Source organism: Neolamprologus multifasciatus, chromosome 8 (assembly GCF_963576455.1).
Source record: "Neolamprologus multifasciatus chromosome 8, fNeoMul1.2, whole genome shotgun sequence".
NCBI classification, from domain to species: Eukaryota; Metazoa; Chordata; class Actinopteri; order Cichliformes; family Cichlidae; genus Neolamprologus; species Neolamprologus multifasciatus.
Window position 1 is genome coordinate 14,838,291 of NC_140446.1, and position 20,420 is coordinate 14,858,710.

At 37.4% G+C, this 20,420-nt stretch overlaps 1 protein-coding gene across 1 annotated transcript in view; it reads right to left on the reverse strand.

Annotated features, from left to right (window-relative positions):
• Positions 1 to 20,420, reverse strand: part of LOC146512705 (protocadherin-15-like) — a 231,453-nt gene that overhangs the window by 116,389 nt on the left and 94,644 nt on the right. The window contains exons 14-19 of the mRNA XM_085171180.1: positions 17,326 to 17,475; positions 17,083 to 17,174; positions 16,469 to 16,570; positions 7,904 to 8,036; positions 7,632 to 7,711; positions 3,786 to 3,879 (exon numbers count right to left, since the gene is read on the reverse strand). Of these exons, the coding sequence (XP_085027306.1) occupies positions 3,786 to 3,879; positions 7,632 to 7,711; positions 7,904 to 8,036; positions 16,469 to 16,570; positions 17,083 to 17,174; positions 17,326 to 17,475 (651 nt within the window). The remainder of the gene's footprint in view (positions 1 to 3,785; positions 3,880 to 7,631; positions 7,712 to 7,903; positions 8,037 to 16,468; positions 16,571 to 17,082; positions 17,175 to 17,325; positions 17,476 to 20,420) is intronic.

Consider the following 20,420-nt stretch of genomic DNA (forward strand, 5'->3'; position numbering starts at 1 on the left):
GTGACATTTAGAAGAAATACTTTTAGTTTGTGAACTGGAAAGATCACTTAGTTCTCTTTCACAAAGCAGAATACAAAGTTGGTAATGTTGCTTTTAGCCGTTATGCTCTAAGATCTTCTGTTCTTAATGTTCCTTGAATGTTTTATTCAGACTCCTTTTTTAAATCCGCCATCTCTGTTGTTGTAGTTTTTGGTTTTTGTAGCATTTTCTTACTCTATTTTTACATATAAGTAAAACTTGACTGAATGTAGATTGAAAAGGAGTACTGAGTCTTCAATGAATCTGTCTTAGCAACTGAAGAGATTAATGTTGCACATGTATAGGGAAGCTTTGCAGAATGTTGCAAGTACAGGCCGACTTTTTTTTTTACCAAGTACAAGTCCATGCTACAGCCTGTAATTTACATCTGCTGTTAAGTGACTGCAAGGCAACATAAATACATTATAATATGTCACACATCATTTAGGTTTTTTGGATGTAAACTATGTTATTGTCATGAAAATAAAATAATATGATACTTTTATAAGGTTTTCTTTTACATACAGTAAATGCTAGGCAACATGATGACATTAAAGCAATAAAGGTAAGAAGCTTCAGGAGCCTGAGATGTACTTGTGTGTACTACAGATCATATAGGAGGCATTTTCACACAGATAGTATGACACCTTGCAATTATTTTACTTGCCCCAAAGTTACATCTGCGCGGAAAAGAAGACGACATGCTGGATGTGAGAAGAATGAGCACGTTGTTAGTTTCTCGTCTTTTCTTGGGATTTAAAAGTCTGACCTTGTCTGTTCCATACACATAATAATTAAGTCTTCACATTCATTAACGTAGCAGCGCTAATCCACACAGGATTTATTTACTAATGCAATGACACAGTCCAACGCGGGCCATTTGCTGACAGTTTCTATGGCATCCCTCAATGCACACCGTCCTTACAGTAAAGCTGGTTTACTGCACCAACTTGTAGGGTCCTCAGTCTGTGGCAGCATGATGGATTCACTGGCCAAATAGCCAATTAGGCACTTTGTAGCCTGACACTCTCACAACAGGACATTTAATAATATGGGACACAAACGTGTGCGTGTGTATGTGCGCCCATATGAAGACAACCCAAGGCCTTCCAGGTGATTCTGATTAATGGGCCTGTATAAGGCAACTACACTGCAATCTCCTCTTCTCCTTTTTTCCCCATTTCTTTCTTTCCTTGTCTTCCTTTCAGTTTCTCCCTGTAGCTGATATCATTCCCCTCTTGTATACCCTCTCTTTCTCTCTCCATTCACAATCCTATACTCTTTTACTCTCACTCAAAACATAATGGAGTGTCAAGCAGACAAATGTCCAAACTACTTTTATCCATTTTCTGACTTCTGGACCCTTGGGATACAAAGATAATACACTAATTGCCAAGGTCCAGAGAGCAATAGACTAACTACATGGCTGCATGAGCAAGAGTCTGTGTAATATCACTTTAGCAGAAAAGCACCGTTAGGGCAGCACCAGCACAATGAGTACCTCTCGCTCCCACTTGCCGTTTCCCTCCATATTCCATAATAAAAAAGGTCACAGCATTATAATCAGCATTTTCTCCACAGTGGGATCTTAAACTTTACCTTTTGTTTTAATTGATGTGTGTGTGTGTGTACCTGTTTAAACATCTTTGTGAGGACCAAAATCTGGCATGCCACTATACTTTAACCAACAGTCTCTTGTCAGGACCAAATGCCAGTCCTCATGAATCTGAGGGCATTTTGAGGCTCAAAATGTGGTTTTAGGCTTAGGGATACAGTTAGGTTATGATTATGGTTAAGGTAGGGGGCTAAGGAAAGCATTTTATCAATTCAATATCCTCACTAAGATGTGAAAACGAGTGTTAGTGTGTGTGTGCATGTGTGTGGTTTGGAGGGGGGGATTGCAACACTGGTGGATTGCAGAGTGGAGAGGAGCAGAGAAGCAGAGGGGGAGGAACAAGAGAAAGGAAGTGGGGCTCATCTGATTTTCATGAGAGAGCAACTGAATATGAGAAAATTGAGAAAATGTTAAAAAAGCACCAAGAAAAATGCAAAATAGCTCTTGTTGTTAAATAAACATTAAATAAGAAGGGTTTTGCCATTCAGTATTTTTGGGTATTCATTCAGGTTCCCTTAATAAGACGTAGAAAGGCAAGATGAAAATCCTGCCATCATACAGACGGTGATGGTGCAGCTTTCATTTAAAATCATTTTACGCAATACCTCCACAGAGACAATGACAGTGTTGCTGAATTGTGTACATGAAAAATGCTATAAATAGTTAACAAATAAGAAAACAAAGACAAGAAGAAACTGCAAAGTTAATGCCAGGCTTCTGTCTCATGTCTGCACAGCTAAACGTTCGTGGTGTGAAGAAAGTCAGATTATCGGGAAAAAAACACACCTTCTATCTATCATCAGAAAAGAATGTGAGGGGGTTTTAGTGAAGCGTTTGAGGTCAATGCAAATGTCAAAAAAAAAAGCATCTTCTTCCAGCTTGATCATAAAGTCTGACAGTGAAAGAAGGATGTTAAGCGGTAAGGTTTCTAACACCCAAACATCACCATTATGTGCAACTAATTGCCTGTGTTGATTAACTTACATTTAACCTCCTAAGACCCGAACTCTTCCATGGCATGCATTTTTAATTTCTCTTTGATATTTGAGCATATTGGGACCTGATGAATGTAAAAACAAAGAATTACCAGATTTTTTTTAATCTAATTTTTGTTTCTAAGAAAAATGAGGGCGACATATGAGGATATTCATTTAAAATTGTGATAGAACAGTAGCAGTATGTTGTTGTTTTTTTACCAGGCTATTTGTATACACTGCTTCTGCTGTAAAGAGAGGTCAAAAAAAGCATAAATTGTGATTCAGTAAAAACGACCTACTTTCTATGAAAAGTGTCGTGCGGAAGGTACTTGCGACATAGCAGTTCAAATTGAATGCCTCATGCTTCAGGCCTCCTGAGTGTGAAACCAAACTGATGGATAATCTTAAAAGTTGTCTTGCAAACACAAGACAAACACAAGCAAACACAAACCAGCTAGAAGAGGAACTTAACAGCAAACAGTTAGCATTCTGTTACCTTCGTTGGTTTCAAGCACATTTTAAGTTGGACCCTGTGTTCTCTTTGCATTCTGTTATGCCTTTCAAATACTCACCATCATTGCAATTTGGCTTTCAAGAAATGAAATGATATTACTGGGACTGTGTGCTTAGAAGGGCTTTTGGATGCCAATGTAACCGAAAAGCACAAAAGCTTTCTACCAACACCAAAACATCAAGTTCTTTGGATGGTGTTACTGAAGAGTATCAGTGTGAAAAAACATAGGCAGCGTGTGGACACACCATCGTAGTGTTTGAATCATACTAACAATGTGGTTTAATACAGTTAGTATATATAAAAAGCTATTGGCGGCCAGCTAAAACACATTATTCTTCCTTACCTGGCATATAGGCCATTTTATCCTATTCACATTTTTTGAGCCTGCGGGCTCAATAAATGTAGACATTTATTGCTTTACAGTCAGTTGCTATAAATAGATTTTAGCTTTTTGTTATTATTACTGTGACTAAATGACAGTTAATTAAAACAATTCTAATAGCCCTCTTTCTCAGATAACACCACATCTGTTGTTTGTGGAGCTTCATTGTGAAGGATGGAGAATTCTCTCCTGGAGCTCCTCACTTCTCCTCTGGGGGTTTTGAGACAACTCGAGTAAAACAACAAGTAAATATCCATATGACACAGAGGAGTTTCTTACTCCTTCTGGGTGTCCGTCTGAGGCTGTCACCACCAGGGTGTAATAATCCAGAGTCTCCCTGTCCAGAGGTTTGTCCAGAACCAAATACCCTGAACTGGAGAGAGAACAAAACACACAGAGTTCTTGTTAACCCTTCAGGCAAAAGAACAGGAAAAATAAAAAGATGGTGAAAGACTGTGCAAACCATGGTGAAACTACATACTGTAGTTTAGTAAAAAAGATAAAAAAAAAAGAGTTTAAATTCAAAAAGTCTTGATTGACCTTTTAATTTAACCCCAGTGATATATATACATGTAACTGCATTAAAACTTTAACTCCCACAAGTGTATTTTTTCTGTGAATATGGGTATTTAAGTAATGCAGAGTGTGCCTCCTACTCACTTAACTGGTCAAGGGTGATGACTTGACCTGTTTTGCTTATCAAGAATTAACACAAAACTAGAAAGGTGAAGGACTAGCATTTTGAATTTTTATGTCTGAGTAAAAATGATCAGATCATCTGCTTCTGTGCAACTTGTCTGAATATTCTGATCAATCAAAACCAGGAAAAAATGTTTGATTTTAGCCTTGGTTGACTTTTTTAAAATTTTCCAGTAATGATTTCGATAATGACTGAAGTGTTTTTCATTTGAACCTCTTAAATGTGTTAGAAACCATCTGAACGGTCGTGTGTATCAGGATGTGTGCGTGTGCTGATGCACGGGAAAATTTGTGTGTCTGTGTGCGCAGAAGAGTTGCCCTCAGAAAAAAAGATGTAGAGCTTTTTTTCTAATAAAAAGCAGTCCATGTTTACGTGTGTAGGTTCGCTCACACACAGTCTAGTTTTCTCATATGAACAACGCATATTCTTCATAAATCTCCAGTGTACATAAATTCCTATATGTAAGAGAATACAAAGACCTCGCATACACGTCAAACCTAAAGCCTAGATATGTTTTAAAATTAATTATTATCATCAGTAGTAACAGTAATAGTAATATTAAAAGTAAAAATAGGACGGCAACCTCCTTGCAACCAACTATTTGCCAGACTTTGAGCAACCCTCGATCTCTGGTTTAATGTGATTTTCTGTGTAGACAGCAACATATTTGCAGTTTTCACCATTTTATTACAGTGAATCACTGCACCAAAGATGCTCTGAAGATTGCAACTGCCTGCAAATGCTCTCAGATCTGGTCCCTGTCTTTGAAGCAACTATTTCAAAATGCATGGTTTCCAATTACTGTTTTCCTTGTGTACCTGCATTAGTTGGTAATTGTAAATTGGCCATAGGTTTGATGTCCAGGGTATATACCAAGCAAAAAGGCTCCAATCCCCAATGAAAATGGATGGACAAATCCTAAAATATACATGTAGGAGTGCCTATATCCATCCACAGCTAAAGCACAGAGTGAAAATCAGACTTGTTCTTGATGATTCAGATTTACAAATGAGGCTTTATAAATCAGACAAAATGAACGCGCATGCACATTTCTGCTATACAGAGGGTTTTTTTTTCTTCATCTGGCTCCTGTTTGGTTATCCTCCTAAAGTGCACTTAAGCTGCACTCCTAAAACCACACAAAAAAAATTAAAAGGGGAAAAAAAAAATTCACTCCCTCCCACGCCACCATAAGTTATATGTTATATTATACTTGCACAGTGGAAAAAGAACAACTGGGTGCTTCTTCCCATGGAGCCATAATAATGAAATCAGAGCTGAGACACTGAAATATCTGGCATGCATTGGAAGATTTTACCATGTCAGAAACAACCCATCAAATATCCCCAGAATGCAGAAATGAAAAGTCTTTGCTTAATTTTATTTTGTACTGCAAAAATCTTCTAAGCAATCAGCTCCTTTCCTCACACTTATTTTGTGATTTTAATTCCTCATGTCACTCCTGCTGGTGATTTCTAATACTAACATTTTGCTCTTCATCTTTCCCTCCATGCCCTCTTCTCTTATCTTCTTTTCCAACCACTCATTCTCACCCCCCCCCCCCCCCCCCCCCCCAATCTGTATAATTCTGCACCAGCTGGGGTTGTTCTTTCACAATACAACCCTCCAGAAATTTAGACAGGATCTTACCCCCAGCTTCAGAAATGCATTTTTAATGAGAAATAAATGAATAAATACAACAAAAGCCCTCAGAGTCTGTCTTTGAATGTGGTGAATGTGTGCTTGTATGAGTGAATGTGTGTGTATGTGTGTGTCTTTGCAAGAGCCGTGGTGACGTCCAAGACCTGTATGATCAATTTTTATAAGGAAGCATATTCCCTCATTACATTACTGATTACGAGCAAATGGATTCGTATACAGTTTTATGAATTTGGGTTAATCGGAATACAGACAAATTCTCAGAGATAGAGATTAGAGTTATATTTAATTACATTTTTGTTTTAATTCAAAGTTTGCATTAATTAATGTGAAAGTTAGAAGCATCAAGGAATATTCCATGAGACACGGAGTTTAAATAATCTGTTTGTACATGCATTATGTTTTTATATTGGCTGTGTACACAGTGTGATCTGATGGAATTCACACACAGCCAAGGCTTTTCTGTTCTGGGAATTTAATGCCTCATTTTCACATTTAGGGCAAAAGGGCAACAAAGAAAAATAAAATATGTCAGTGTAGTGTGAGGAGGGGAAAAGCTTCTTTTAATTTCAAAAAGTCAAGTCAGTTTATATATGTAGAGCATTTGTGGTGCAGATGTTCAGATGTTGAGTAACGTGGTTTAAAGAAACGCTTGGATCTGAGTTAGAGTTTTGTGAGAGGATCATATTGCCAACTGTTGATTAGCTTACAAGCATTTCACTTTTAAAAGAAGTTACAAGGGAAGCAATACATTTTTACTGTGGTTCTGTAAATCTGCACCGCTGCTGATTATCTAGACACAGCTGTTCAACAAAGGCTTCTGCTTGAGTATCAAAACACCACATGGACAAGCCACAACTGCAGTGTACAGAAATAGAACAGGTAGTATGTGGTTACCTGTCCCAGAAAAACTCTTAAAATGAACAAATATACATTTTATATAAATACATTGGTAGAAATTTGGACTGCATTTGAACATTGGGGCCATGTTTGCCCTCCAATGGATATTATGATTACAGCCTTGATTCACATTTATTTTCTTTGTTTACTTAACTTAAAGTCTTGATGTAAAGAAATAGGTCAAGAAAAATGTCCAATCTCGATGATGTGGGTTTTGTATTTACTTCTACATTACATTCAAAATGTCAAACAAGGTGTGTTAGAAATGTGACCACTAACCATGTTTTGTTGACTAGTCAGCAATACTGGTTGTGTGACATTCATAAGATCAAGTGACCCAATCACAGTGGCCGAGAGGCTGGTCTGTGACCATCTGGAAACCACTTTTCACTAAGGAAAATGTGCATTTTCCAACCAATTAGAAACATTTTCTTGAGATTGCAATGTTACACTTTTTCAAGTTGTACTACTATTGGTCTCCGAGTTAGTGTCTGTAAAAAAACAAGAATAACTATATGTAATGTACTAGCAACCAAATCCATTGCGAGAGTCTGTAACCTCCAGGAACAACTGCTAAAGCTTAAGGGAACAGACATTTGACCCCAGGAACCAGTTCTTGTATCAAATCTAGTCAAACAGTGACCGTGTGCACGACATCTCCTCAATAGTGTGTCTATCGATACAGCTATCACGCACCTATATGCAATACTGACAGCACACTTTGTCACATAATATGACATTTTTGAACATTTATTTTATAATATGCATTCAAATGTTGTTAACTTCAGCACAAGCTAGAACTTTTATTTCTACATAGAGAGTAAAGATCTGAACCCACGCTGAACTGGAATTGTGGGCCTACTTACTTTTGTTGTAGTGCAAAATGTTCCTGGATGTCTCCGCTTTGGATTTTGTAGGTTATGGGGTCCCTCTCCCGATCCACTGCCTTAAAAGTAAGCAGAGACAGGTACCAACATAAACATATATGCTTTCTCCTTTTAGATATGTAATATACATCAGTCAGTTCTAGTACTTTGGAAAGCACTAATGCACCATGGCATCTGAATGTAAATTAAACACTATCCGAAAAGCCCAATAAGTACTGTGACTGTGTAATAGTTGGTATGACAGCATGTACCTGCAGATTAAGAAGTGTAGCCCCAGTCCTCATAGCTTCACTGATCTCCAAGTTGTATTGTTGCCGCGGAAAACGAGGAGGGCTCTGGTTGTTTGGTGGCAAAACTTCAATATAGACCGTAGTAATGGATGACCTAAAGGGAGACAGAGAAAAAGAGAGGGTGAAAAGGCAAAGAAAAAAAAGGGGGTTAGGCGACTAAGACAGACAGCGAGTGTGAAGAGAAGCATCCTATAACAGGAAAAGAAATAGCAGAGGAATGTTAGGAGGGAAAGCTAGAGGATACTAAGGGGAAAGCAGTGTCAGGGAAGGTGAATGGCCCATTATTTAAGTTAAGAGTGGCTGGCCAGTGTTTGTTTCTTTGCACTTCATGCTGAGTTTGATCAATAAGAGCATGAAGTCAGTGTAAGTGACAAAGAAACTGGATAGTACTTTATTACAAGGTCTCTAATGCAGTGTTTGAGGTTTCTATTGCGACTTTTTCAAACCCGAGTGAATGTTTCAATGATTCATTTATAAAGAACATGGGTGGTGTTACATTAAAGGAAAAGACTTCTTTAATTATAATAAAAGTATTTCTACACTATACACACACACACACGCACAGTTACACAGTGTTCACTGTAGAGGCTGTATTGTACAATTCTTTATTGTGCCCTTTATTATCGAGTATTATAAAGTATAATATGCTGTGCAGAAGTTTGTCCTTCAGGTATTTTAACCTCTCCCTTAGCTTTAGTCTGCAAGGTGTTCAACGCATATAAACTATTAGCAAAATTACAAAGGCCAAAAAGTGAGTTTTTCTATCCAACAGTTGCAGAATGCATGACTTGTAGGCTTTTGCTCTGGTACTTATTTGTCTCAGTATGTAATACAATAGCATATTGCCTAATTGCTAGTTTGGCACACCTTCAAACAAATCATGAGTAGCTGCTTCAGTTAAATCCAAATATAGCGAGCTGCCTAACAGGCTGCTGTTTTTTTCCTAACTAGTGGTGCTACGGCTAACCCTAATCCTGAAATGTGCTATGAGAAAAGTACACCAGCTGTTCTTCAACAGATACAAATAATTTACCTCAGTTTGAAGAAAACGATAATGTTTAATAATTTTTGTATGAAAATACCACTATTCCACTTGTTACGGATTCAAAATATTGGAGATGGATACAAGAGGAAAACACACAATAACAACACTGGACCGGCCGGGTTGAGTCAAACGATGATTTTAATGTATACGCGTGGGAGATGAACACTGTACGCAGACAGCATCAGATCTCAAAATGGTGTAGCATTGATCAAACTCTTATAGCCTCTAGTGGCCCTCACCTAATCATAAGAGTCTAAACATTCACATTCTTTCTCTCACACGGCGCCTAAGCTATGACCTTGGCTCCCTGTTTATCTGCTCCTGCTGAGATGGGGCAGTATGCTCTGTTCTCTTCTAATCAGACAAATAAGGCGATGATACTGCGAACAGTATTTCTTATAACTCAGCAGTATAATGCATCATAAAACAATATCATTCATTCACAATAAATCAGCAGCCTAATGTAATGCAAATCAGTTTAACAAATGTAATAGTTATCACCTTCTTCTAATTCAGGAGAATAATGCAAACTAAAACTACATAATAATTCACAATCTTTAATTAGGGGTATAACATGGCATAAGGTAATATTATAATCCCACACACTGAAAGTAATAATAATAATAATAATAATAATTTTTGTATGAAAATACCACTATTCCACTGAAAATAATAATAATAATAATAATAATAATAATAATAATAATAATAATAACAACAACAACAACAATAATAATAATAATAATAATTTTAAGTTTGTTTATTTATGCCGTCAGTTAATGCTCTTAGAAAGAAAACCAAAATAAGTGAAAATTTATATCAGCAAAAACTTGGAATTCAAAACCAGGCACGAAAATTGCAGTCTTTGCATCCCTAATGTAAACCAATTCAATTAAACCTAACTAAACTTCAACTAACCCTGCATTAGAAGACATAAAACTACAATATAAGAATCTATATCATTCTACATACCAAGAAAAGCAGATGGAAATGAATTCAATTAAGCCACACATTCAGTAAACAGTATTAAATAAACTGAATGTGGAAATGTGATTAAAATGGATGATGAAATTATAATGCCCGAATAATGTTTTAAAAAGCAAAAATAGAAAAATTTCCCAGAAACAAGTCTAAGAAATAAAAAATGGTGATAAAATGTGGATTTTTTTTTTTTTTTTTTTTTTGCTTAATCAGCATAACACTTATTCCAAATCAACATGTCACTGTAATGACCTAATATTGACTGCTTATTTATGGCACCATAAACAGCCTGTTGTATTTTTTTGGTATTACAGTACTCACTGGGATGTGTTACGCGATTATAGATAATTTAGTTGATTTTGCAGTGATTCTTAACATATTCTCCCCAAATACTAAGATCCACAAGAGCTTAGGGAGACTATAGTAATGACTGCAGTGCAGGGACAAAATTCCTTTCATCTTATATATTACGCATCACCCATAAAATAACAATGTAAGATGTACTTTATGTTTTATTTGTATCTTTTTTTCATGGTTTCATTAGAAATTAGTTTACTGTATATCCAGATTTGCTGAAGACGAATGTAAAGTAGTAGGTTGTTTAAACACCTGCATGAAGCACGATAATGTTTAAACAAGGTGTTATAAGTTTTAGTACATTGACAGCCATCTAATGCAAAGCATCTTATTGCAAACACATGTCCCAAAACTCATTATATAAAATCACCACGGCTATTTGAAGTCCATTTAAGAATGGATAGTTTTAATCTGCACTGCGTGAGCTACCACTGACCAAATCATCAGTGGGTCAGTAAGCTTTGCGCATTTTATTTTATTAGAATTAATTTCTTATTAGTGTTGTGGCCCACAGTGGCAGACGGAAGATCGTTTGGATTAAATTGCAAAAACAAGTGCCACCACAGTCTTAAATACTAACCCTACATTAACAGGTTTGAAAAGCTTTATTACACCCATTTCCTGCTTTTAACATCAAGCTTGACCGATCATGAATTTAAGAGAAAAAGAAACTGCAGGGATTTAGCTTGTGTTTCTACTTGGTGAGAGTGCTGAGTTTCAGCAAGGGGAGAAGCGAGAGATTAACTCCACTCAAACTGGATCATCGGTTGAAAACGCCAAAGAAACACGGGTCTAAACAATAGCCCACAAAATCTGTTTATACTCACAACTATAAATAAATAAAGAACTACATGAAGGCTGGAAAATGTAAGCCACCAGAGAGACTGAGAGCCAGCATTTTATTAGCACAATTCAGGCATTATTGATGAAAACCGATTGACTGCAGATGATTCAGACATGGTTTATACTGTAACTGAGACTTATTTCGCCTTCAAGTTTGACATCCTAGAATTCGGTCACAGATATGGTTGTATATGAATGCTTCTCCTTGCAGGCACACAAACACAAAACCACAATCTGTTCTTTTAATCACCTACCTTATGTTCTTTGCCACAAATTAAAAGAGAAGGCAGATGTTTAATCTCGAGAACAATGGTCCGAACACAAATTTATAAGCGACTGACCTCGCTTAAGCTTCGAGTCACCATTCAGATTGATGGGAAACACAAATAACCCGTTTAGACTTTTAAAGCTTGGTTGTCCAACAAATCATTATTGAATTAAATGTCAAGCTTTATATTTAATGGCATTAAATGGCAGTTCTAAATAAAAACAGGGACTCCTGTTTAACATTTAGGCTACCCTGAACACATTTGTTCACAAGTATGATCAAATTAGCATCAGGTTCCTGTAGACAATGTAGAATGTACTGACTACTTGTTATTTTCAATGCAAGCCAGCAATACAAACCACAAACCTCTCCCTAACCCTTTCCACTGCTCAATGAGAATGTGTGGTACCATGAAATGTAATTAAGACTCAAAGTTTTCCAAAGCATCAATACCCAATGCATCCATGTTTGCACCTATACAGTACCATGATGATGAATTTCAGATCATCAAACTAATTTCAATATTAGAAAAAGACAACCCGAGTAAATACAAAATGCCGTTTTTAAATCATTTTATTTATAAATAGTGACAAATTATGGAAACCTACCTGACCCTTTGTAAAAAAGTAACCCCAAGCTGATAAACAGCTGATAAACAAAGTCATTGACATCTATCATTCTCGAAGGGGATAACCCAAAGACGTGCCATTATCTACAAACGGAGAAAACTTGGAACAGTGACGAACCTACCTTAAAAATTCCCTCAAATCACATTAACGACCCACTCAGGAGGTCACAAAAGACCCTAGAATGATATCTACAGAACAAACAAGCTGCTTTGCAGATTCAGGCCCTGGATAACTTGTTGTAATTGATGGAATCTGCTCTCAAAAATTGAAAGTTTTGGAGTGCCCTAGTTAATGCCCAGACTTAAATCAGATTGAGATGCTGACCACAGTCCTTTCATGAAAATCATCCAATGTGGTTGAATTTAAATAATTCGTCAAAGAAGACTGGGCTACAATTCCTCACCAGTGATGTGAGAGACTCATTAGCAGTTATTGCATATGGCTTGATTGTAGTTATTGCTGCCAAGTGAGGCACAACCAGTTATTAGGTCAGGCAGGTTTGGATAATCTTTTTTTTTAATTAATGAAGTGCATTTCATATTTACTCTGGTTATCTTTGTCTAACATGAAAATTGTTTGATGATCTGAAACTGACGATCTTTTGGGTGTTTGTCCTAGTATAGTATTAATCTTGACTTAAACAGGTAACATCCAGGGCTGGAAAACCAGAAGCAGAAGTGTCAAAAACTACTGTTTCTTAAAGCTGGCTTCAAACATCTCCATAGAAAAGTTAAGAGCATTAAAAAACATTGCAGCCTGGTAGATATAGTCTTGACCTCCCTTTTCATGCTAACTGCATGGGGCTGAATTTTTAAATGCTTACCTGACTGAATTGCTAAAAGCCAAGGATAATCTTTGACTAAAAGGCAGTTAATACTCGTGGTTATAGCTGTTGGCTTTTTTCACCTCAGCTAATTAAAATTACTGAACTGGACCTTTTGATTGTGTATATGGTTTTGGTGCCTTTTGAAGCGAATTAATTTATCAGCTAAATGTAAGAAAACCGCACATCACATTCAAAGGTCTCTGCTCCAGTTTCAGTGAGTGAATTTTTAGTATTTTTTTTCATCTTACTTAGCACTAATTAGCAAATATTGATGTCTGGGTGATGCACATATACAGTCAATGCACCTTGTTAACTAAGCTTGCTAGTTGTAGTTGATAAGTCACATCACTTGTGCTCCCTTTCATAATTCACTACATGACATGTAAGGTACAGTAAAAATGATCTATTTTTTGCAAATTCACTTTTTATCTAACATCTTCATCTGTGTTATCTTCTCTCTCTCTTGTGGTGATTTATTTCATTATTAAAAGTTCCAGACGCCTAACGTGATACTTTAAAAATGCTCTCTTTTGTTTTTGTTAGCTGCCATCATAATGAGGACGCAGCTCATTCATAGTTTTAACAAATCAGGTACTGTAGCACAGAGAGATATTGATTTGTCATGCAGGTTACATTTTCAGCTGAGATAAACGGGGGTCTGGGGAAATTTGGGGACAATCTCCATGCCAATCACTGGAACCACCTCAATCTGCAGAAGTTCACATTCTATATTGATTTGGCAGCTTCATGGCTAGAAGGATAAAAAAGGATTCTAGTTTTGGAATGACTGAGAAATATTGCTCCAGAAAAGCAATGTGGCATGCAAGCCATACATTATTCTTGCTCTACACATTAGATATTATCAGTCTTGCTGAATTAATGTATTAGAGTTGGTAGGTTGATTCAGAGTAAATGTGAGGGCAGTAAGCAGGCCAGAAAATGCAAAAAAGCTTTAATGCTTTATAAAGTACCTGAACTTTGGAAGCTTGAGATGAAAGGCATTGTGCGTTTTATTTTTTAAATTATTTACATTTACATTAGCTTCCCAAAATGCAATCAGAACTGAGAGAAATGTAACTACTGTTTGACGTTAATAGTAAAACACAAAGCACAAGGGCACAACAGTGTCTGATATCCAGAGGTAACCCATGTGGTCGGGATATTTCTGATGTTTCTGTCTGGTCAATTTAACATTGTGAATAATTGTTATGGCAGTAACCTCTATGATTTATTGTCTAAATAAAAATTAAGTTACTTCATCCAATCAGCGCAATTTCTCCAATGCATAGCAACCAAAATCACAAAACGGCCAGCTGCAATTTAGGAAATGTATTCTTAAATAATTTCTTTACGCTAAAACCAAGCAAAGGTTGCGTTACAATTATGTAACATGTCTGTGACAGGTCAGGCTAATAAGACGTGATCTAAAGTTAATTTCTTGCTTCCAACTGTTTTGGAAGTCTTTCTTCTGAGTTTATTACATACCGTACCTTCAGTATGAGACAAAATGAGAGAACTGTGTGTACTTAAGCACGTGGCACAATACATTTTTGTTGCCATTTATATGAAATTTATCAATTGATCTGTCTGAGATGCGGGTTTCCCAGAGTCACAGTTGAAATCTTCAGTTAAAAATTCACAAGCTACAGTTTAATATTTGCATTGAAGTGTTCATTTCCCAAACTACATGTACGATATTACCTCTAATCAAAATGTCAACTATTAAAATACAACCTCTTTATTAATGAAGCTCTTACCTTATACATCATAAGTGAGCTGAGCTGCACTGTATTCTCAAATCTTGCCCAAGCACCAGCACATACGTTTGCATACATAATAGTGCATGAGTACAGTGCGTTATTCTGTCAGAGCTGTGGGAATATCTGAATGAAATTTAGGCGCAGATACTTTATTTGGAGTGACACTACACTACTGATGCTGCACACTGCTTATCATATGCAAAAACGTTCATTTTACACCTTCCAGCATTTTAACCACGTCTCAGGGGAGCTGATTGAATACAGGTGCATTTTTGTCAGATTTCTAAAGAGAGCAGAAGTCTCAATCTGTGCCCACTGACAGTTCAAATTAAATGTCCAAGTATTCAATCACATCCTCAAATGTATTTTATAATCAGAAATTCAGATATATCTCCTACTGACCTGTTCATCTTACATCAATTTAAAAAGACTGACTTCCTGTTATAGCAGCCTGCCTAACAAGTGATAATCACCTGGGTATTGCCCTGTTCTTTTTCCTCAAGCGGTGTGTAAAGGAAAAAAAAAAAAGAGTCTTGATTAAATGTTTCCCCATGTTTGCACCCAAGTGTTGCTTTTGTTCTGTGCTTCTCATTTGTAAAGCAGGGACTTGGCTTGTTTGTCCTTTCTACAAGGACGCACAGTGTTAATTTGTCCTTTTGCTGCGTTATTCCCAAGTGCAGAATACAAAGAACAACACCCATCGAGTATCAGAAAGCTGTGTGGTGATGTAGATCAGCGAGTATGACTTTTGTTTTCATTGATGCCAATTACTCCGATGCTTTTGTGCAATCTTCTTTATGGTGTTCCTCTATCTGATGATATACAACAAGACAAGAAAGCAAACAAAAAAACCCAAACTAAGTGGAACACAAAAAGAAGGATGACATACATCAAAAAGTCTAAGCGTAACTGTTATACACAAAAGCTCATGGCTTGCTCCCAGTGAGTCTCTTTTGTTTCTTGCGTCAAGTTGCAGCATGGATCGGCACAAAACGCTCAAAAAAATCAAACTCTCCGAGAGTGCACCTGCTACATCAATGTGTGTTCCAGTGGGTGAGTGGTTCAATGGTTGGATTTGCTTCTGTTCTCAAATATTGTACGGTAACTGCTTGAAACTAAAAATTTCACATCTCTGCCAGACTATAGCTACGCAAATCAATACTTACAAAGAGTTTAAAATGTATTAGGAGCAGCTGCCTTTTCCATTTAATAAAGCTGGTTGGAGAACGGCAGGGAATTGTGATTTGCTTAAAGTTATGGTCCTTACTGATTCAATTAATGATGTAGAGATGCAGAGCAGAAAACATTTAAAAAGCCGTGTTATCAAGTCTGTCCGTACCCCTCGAAGGCAACAGACCACAGTGCACTACATTTACTTTCTACCTCTCTCTGTAGTATTTCAGATGCCACGTATGTCAGTAGTTGTTAAAATCGTTCCTTTTTGGAGTCAGAGACAGTATAATTTTCTTTCTGCTCTCAAGAAGAGGGTGTCTTGAGGCACCCAATTATTCTGCCTTGTTTCTTCCCCCCCTCACACTCACACTATCCATTTTCTTGTTTCAGACTCCTTTTCAGCTCTATTCCGATTTAAAACTATAATTTATGATATATATATATTTCTAAGAATGAAAACAACTCGTCTGAAAATGGCGAACAGAAAGAGTAACAGGAGAGGGGTAACAAAGTGGGAAGCGACAGACAGAGATGTGCCGTGTCTGACCATGAGTGTGGACGCTCCGGAAACCTGATGACCTTTCGAGTTTCATCACCAGACAGAAAGAAAATACCCGGCGAATCACAAAGTGAGAAACCCCTACCTTCGGTGGGGTTCAGGCCCGTTGTCCATGGCTTCTACGGTCAACGCATAGCTCTGCCCAACACTTAGCTCCACTCCTGGTGCCACAGTGATGATCCCACTGCTGTGAAAATAGTTACGTTTATCTGATTATAAATACTTATCACACTTTCATAGTGGATTTTCTAACTTTACCTGAGCTATACAAGAAAACCACCAACATAACTTCCATTATGCTATTATTTCTAACATGCATAGTTTGCAAAAGCCTGACAATTTAGCCACTACATTTATTTGTATTCTCGATCCAATGTCTAAACCACTTATACCAAGCAACATCTTAGGCAGGAGTTCTATCCACTGCAATGCTCTGTTGGTTTCCTGGCAACCTTAAGGCCACAATAAATCTCAAGTGACTCATTGTCATTGTTAGGCCTATACATATTTTATTTATTTCCGCATAGATTGGTGCGGGCGAGAGGTTTCACCTTTTTAGAGCCTTTATGTTTAGCTGAGCGATTAATGGTTACTGCTAGAGATTTCAGTCTTCTCAAAATTGCAACAAAATAGCAAACAAGCATATTCCTCAATGCTAAAGAGTAAATAAAACAAAAACAATGCCACTCATCAATTTACCTGTTGCCTATGACAAAGTGTCCTTGGTGACCAGCCAAAATCCGATACGTGATGAGACCATTTTGACCTGCATCGGAGTCAAATGCTGACAGCTAGGAAAAGACGCACACACACACACACGCAAATGTGATTCATGTCCAAACACTCATCAACATGCTCCAAGAAAAGCTTTAACGAATCATGCTGCTAAAGCTGCCACAGACTAGATATGTTATTAACCTGTATGTGTTCGACAGTGTGTACCTGTAACACGGCTTCTCCAGGCATCATGTCGATAAACAGGTTCACATTATAGGAAACATTAGGAAAGGTTGGAGTGTTGTCATTAGCATCCAACACTGTTATGGCCACGGTAACTGCAGTGCTCTCCTGGACACCGTCTGATGCTACGAGCTGAGACAAAGGCAGAAAAAGGAACAGTGTTAACAAAGCAAAGAGCCAAAGTGTTCCTTCTTTTAAAAAAAAACACAGTCTTGATTTTGAGAGGCTTGCTGATGAGAAGGCGGGTGGACTATGCACTGAATCTGTGCTTGACATCTTGATTTTCCTTAACTTTGTATTTCTCTTTAAAAAAAATTACGGTGTAGGATTCTTTTGATAACAAGAATAATAACAACGTTATTTTTAAATGACGTTACTTCATTAGTTTTATCTTGAAATACTGAGTTGGACCCCCTTTTTTGTCTTAAGTACAGTTCATTGCACAGAATCACCAAGGTGTTGGAAATATTAAGCATAGACTTTGGTCATTGAGGTGATAGCATCACACGGTTGCTCCAGATCTTTGGGTTCCACCACAACCCAAAGGTGACTGTGGAGGGCACAGTGAACCCATTATCATGTTCAAGAAACCAGTTTGAAATCATCTGAGCTTTGTGACACGGAATATACGTTAAAATATCGGTACACCGTGGTCATAGACGGATGGACGTGATCAGCAACAAAACTCAGGTGTTTAAGCTACGCTCAGTTGGTGCTATTGGGTCCAAAATTCTGCTGGGGAAAAAAAAAAAAAATCTCCCACACTACTACACCACCCCCACCAGCGTGAACCGTTGATACAAGGCAGGATGGATCCATGCTGTTTATGCCATATACCCTAAGCCAAATTGGATGAGTTGTAGCCTCAGTGTCTTGTCCCTAACTGAAAGGAGTGACACCTGGAGTGGTATTCTGCTGTAGACACTGTGCTTCAAAATTTAGCATTTAACAGAAGTTTGCAAAATACTCAATTTTCATTTCTATTCTATTCCATTTGGATGCTGTCTGATTAGAAATATGCATTAACAAGCAAAGAGATGTAGCCAATAAAGAGAGTGTAGTTACAAGATGCTTCACAGTATTGTCATTAATGAATGACAAAATCTGTATACAGAAAGGAAAAAGAAGACAATAATGGAAACTGTGGAAACGCTTTAATCAGTGCTGGCTGTCTCTAATTTAACCTACACGCAAGAGTACTCCCGGTAACTATCGCCATTTATAATGCACACATTTATTTAAAAATGCATATAAATAAGAAATAGCATTAACAGTGAGAGTTATGCTTAGTCAACCACATACAAAGAAGACTGAAAGGATACTGTACAATAAAGGTGAAGCTGGCTGGCTTTTGCTTACTATCAAGTGAGCAGTAATGTTTTTCTGAAAGCAAACTGCTGAGCTCCTCTAAGTAGAGCCTATTCTTTATTATTGTGTTTTGCACCCTGCCACTTTAAAACATCGATTTTTGTGGCTTCATAGGTACAAACATGAAAAAAGCTCAACTTCACCAACCAATTTCTGAAAACATGAGAGAAATGTCAAAAACTGATTGTCGTTCAAGTCGTACGAGCTCGATTAACTTAGATAAAATTAATCACGTTAAGTATGTTGTTTCTATTTAAATAAACTTGAATGTCACAAGCATGTTTTTAGTCTCCCCTGTCCTTTAGTTCATGCTCTGAGATGTTCAAAACATTCAAATGTCAATTCACATCCATGACAAATTTTGTTCATGACCGTGCCTGGTTTCATCTTTTTTTCCCCAATGTCCCTCCACTCGCCCATGAATGAGTCAGTAGCAGTAGCAGAAAAATTCAAGCGAAAATGTGCATTTAAGCCATGTTTTAGAAATCATTCAAAGCGAATATCGGCAGGAAAGAAGTTTCTTCGCTGATACCAATCTTCTCCACAAGCTCATCTGCCAAGAAGCTGATTCACTCCTTCAAATGAAAATCACCCACCATTTCTCATATCTCTCTCTGCCTTGAGTTTAATTTCTCCTCCAAGGCTTTCATGATGATTACTGTACACCTCTGCCTTTAAATCAATACACCAGGCCTTTTGCTTTTTCCATCTTTAACTCCCAAATTGCTGAATACACACTCAAGGACACATAGAGCCACATACAGTCCCACACGTGCACACACACACACACACACACACACACACACACACTGCCAGAGTTACCAGCCTGAGCTTGTCAGATAACAGCTACTGTGTGAAGTAACAATGCAGTACATCATATACTGAGGTACATTTTGATACTCTGCTTGACATTGGGCAGCTTACATGCGCCCTACCAATGAAGAAGCTGCTGGATTAGATTCCACTGATAAATTTAAAAAAAAAAAAAAAAAAGGGTGAAGAGGGGAACATGAAGAAAACGTACCAGGTAGACAGACAGAAGCAGACAAAATACGGAAAGATGTGGACACAGAAGGACTGTAATCACTGTAATTAGTCTTGTTTGCTACATTCATTTCTACACTAAGCAACAAAGGCATTAATTACTAGTGACAGTATAATAATTAATACTGTCATTTCAAACTCATTTTTTAGAAGCACTGTTAGGACAGAAAATCAAATCAACTTTTAAAAACATATGAAGGTTGAAGAAATTCCTTCCATGTTTGCCCTTTCCCTTCGCCTTCTCGTGATTTTTGTACTTCAGGCCTCTCTATCCGCCTCCCTCCACAGTAGGTCTGTTGTTTGTGTTCTCTGTAACCTCCCGCTCTCTTCTTTCTAATCCGCTTTTTTTTGTGTGTGTGCTTCACCTGTACTCACATCCTCTGCATTTTCTCCACTCCTCACTTTATCTCGCTTCTCTCGCCTTACTGCTAAAATGGCTTAAAGTCGGGCTCAAGCATAGGTTAAGAAACCCGAGCATATTTTTATTTTTCTCCATATTCCTCTGGTGTCATTTTGTTTCCGTTTTTCACTTCTTTTCGTCAGATTTTTTTGTTTGTTTTTCCCAAGACCCCTGCTTTTATCTGACTTTGAAGGGGAGTTATTCAAATGCATTCAGACACTTATCTATCGCTTTTCCCCTCACATGCAAACACTTTGTGTAGTGC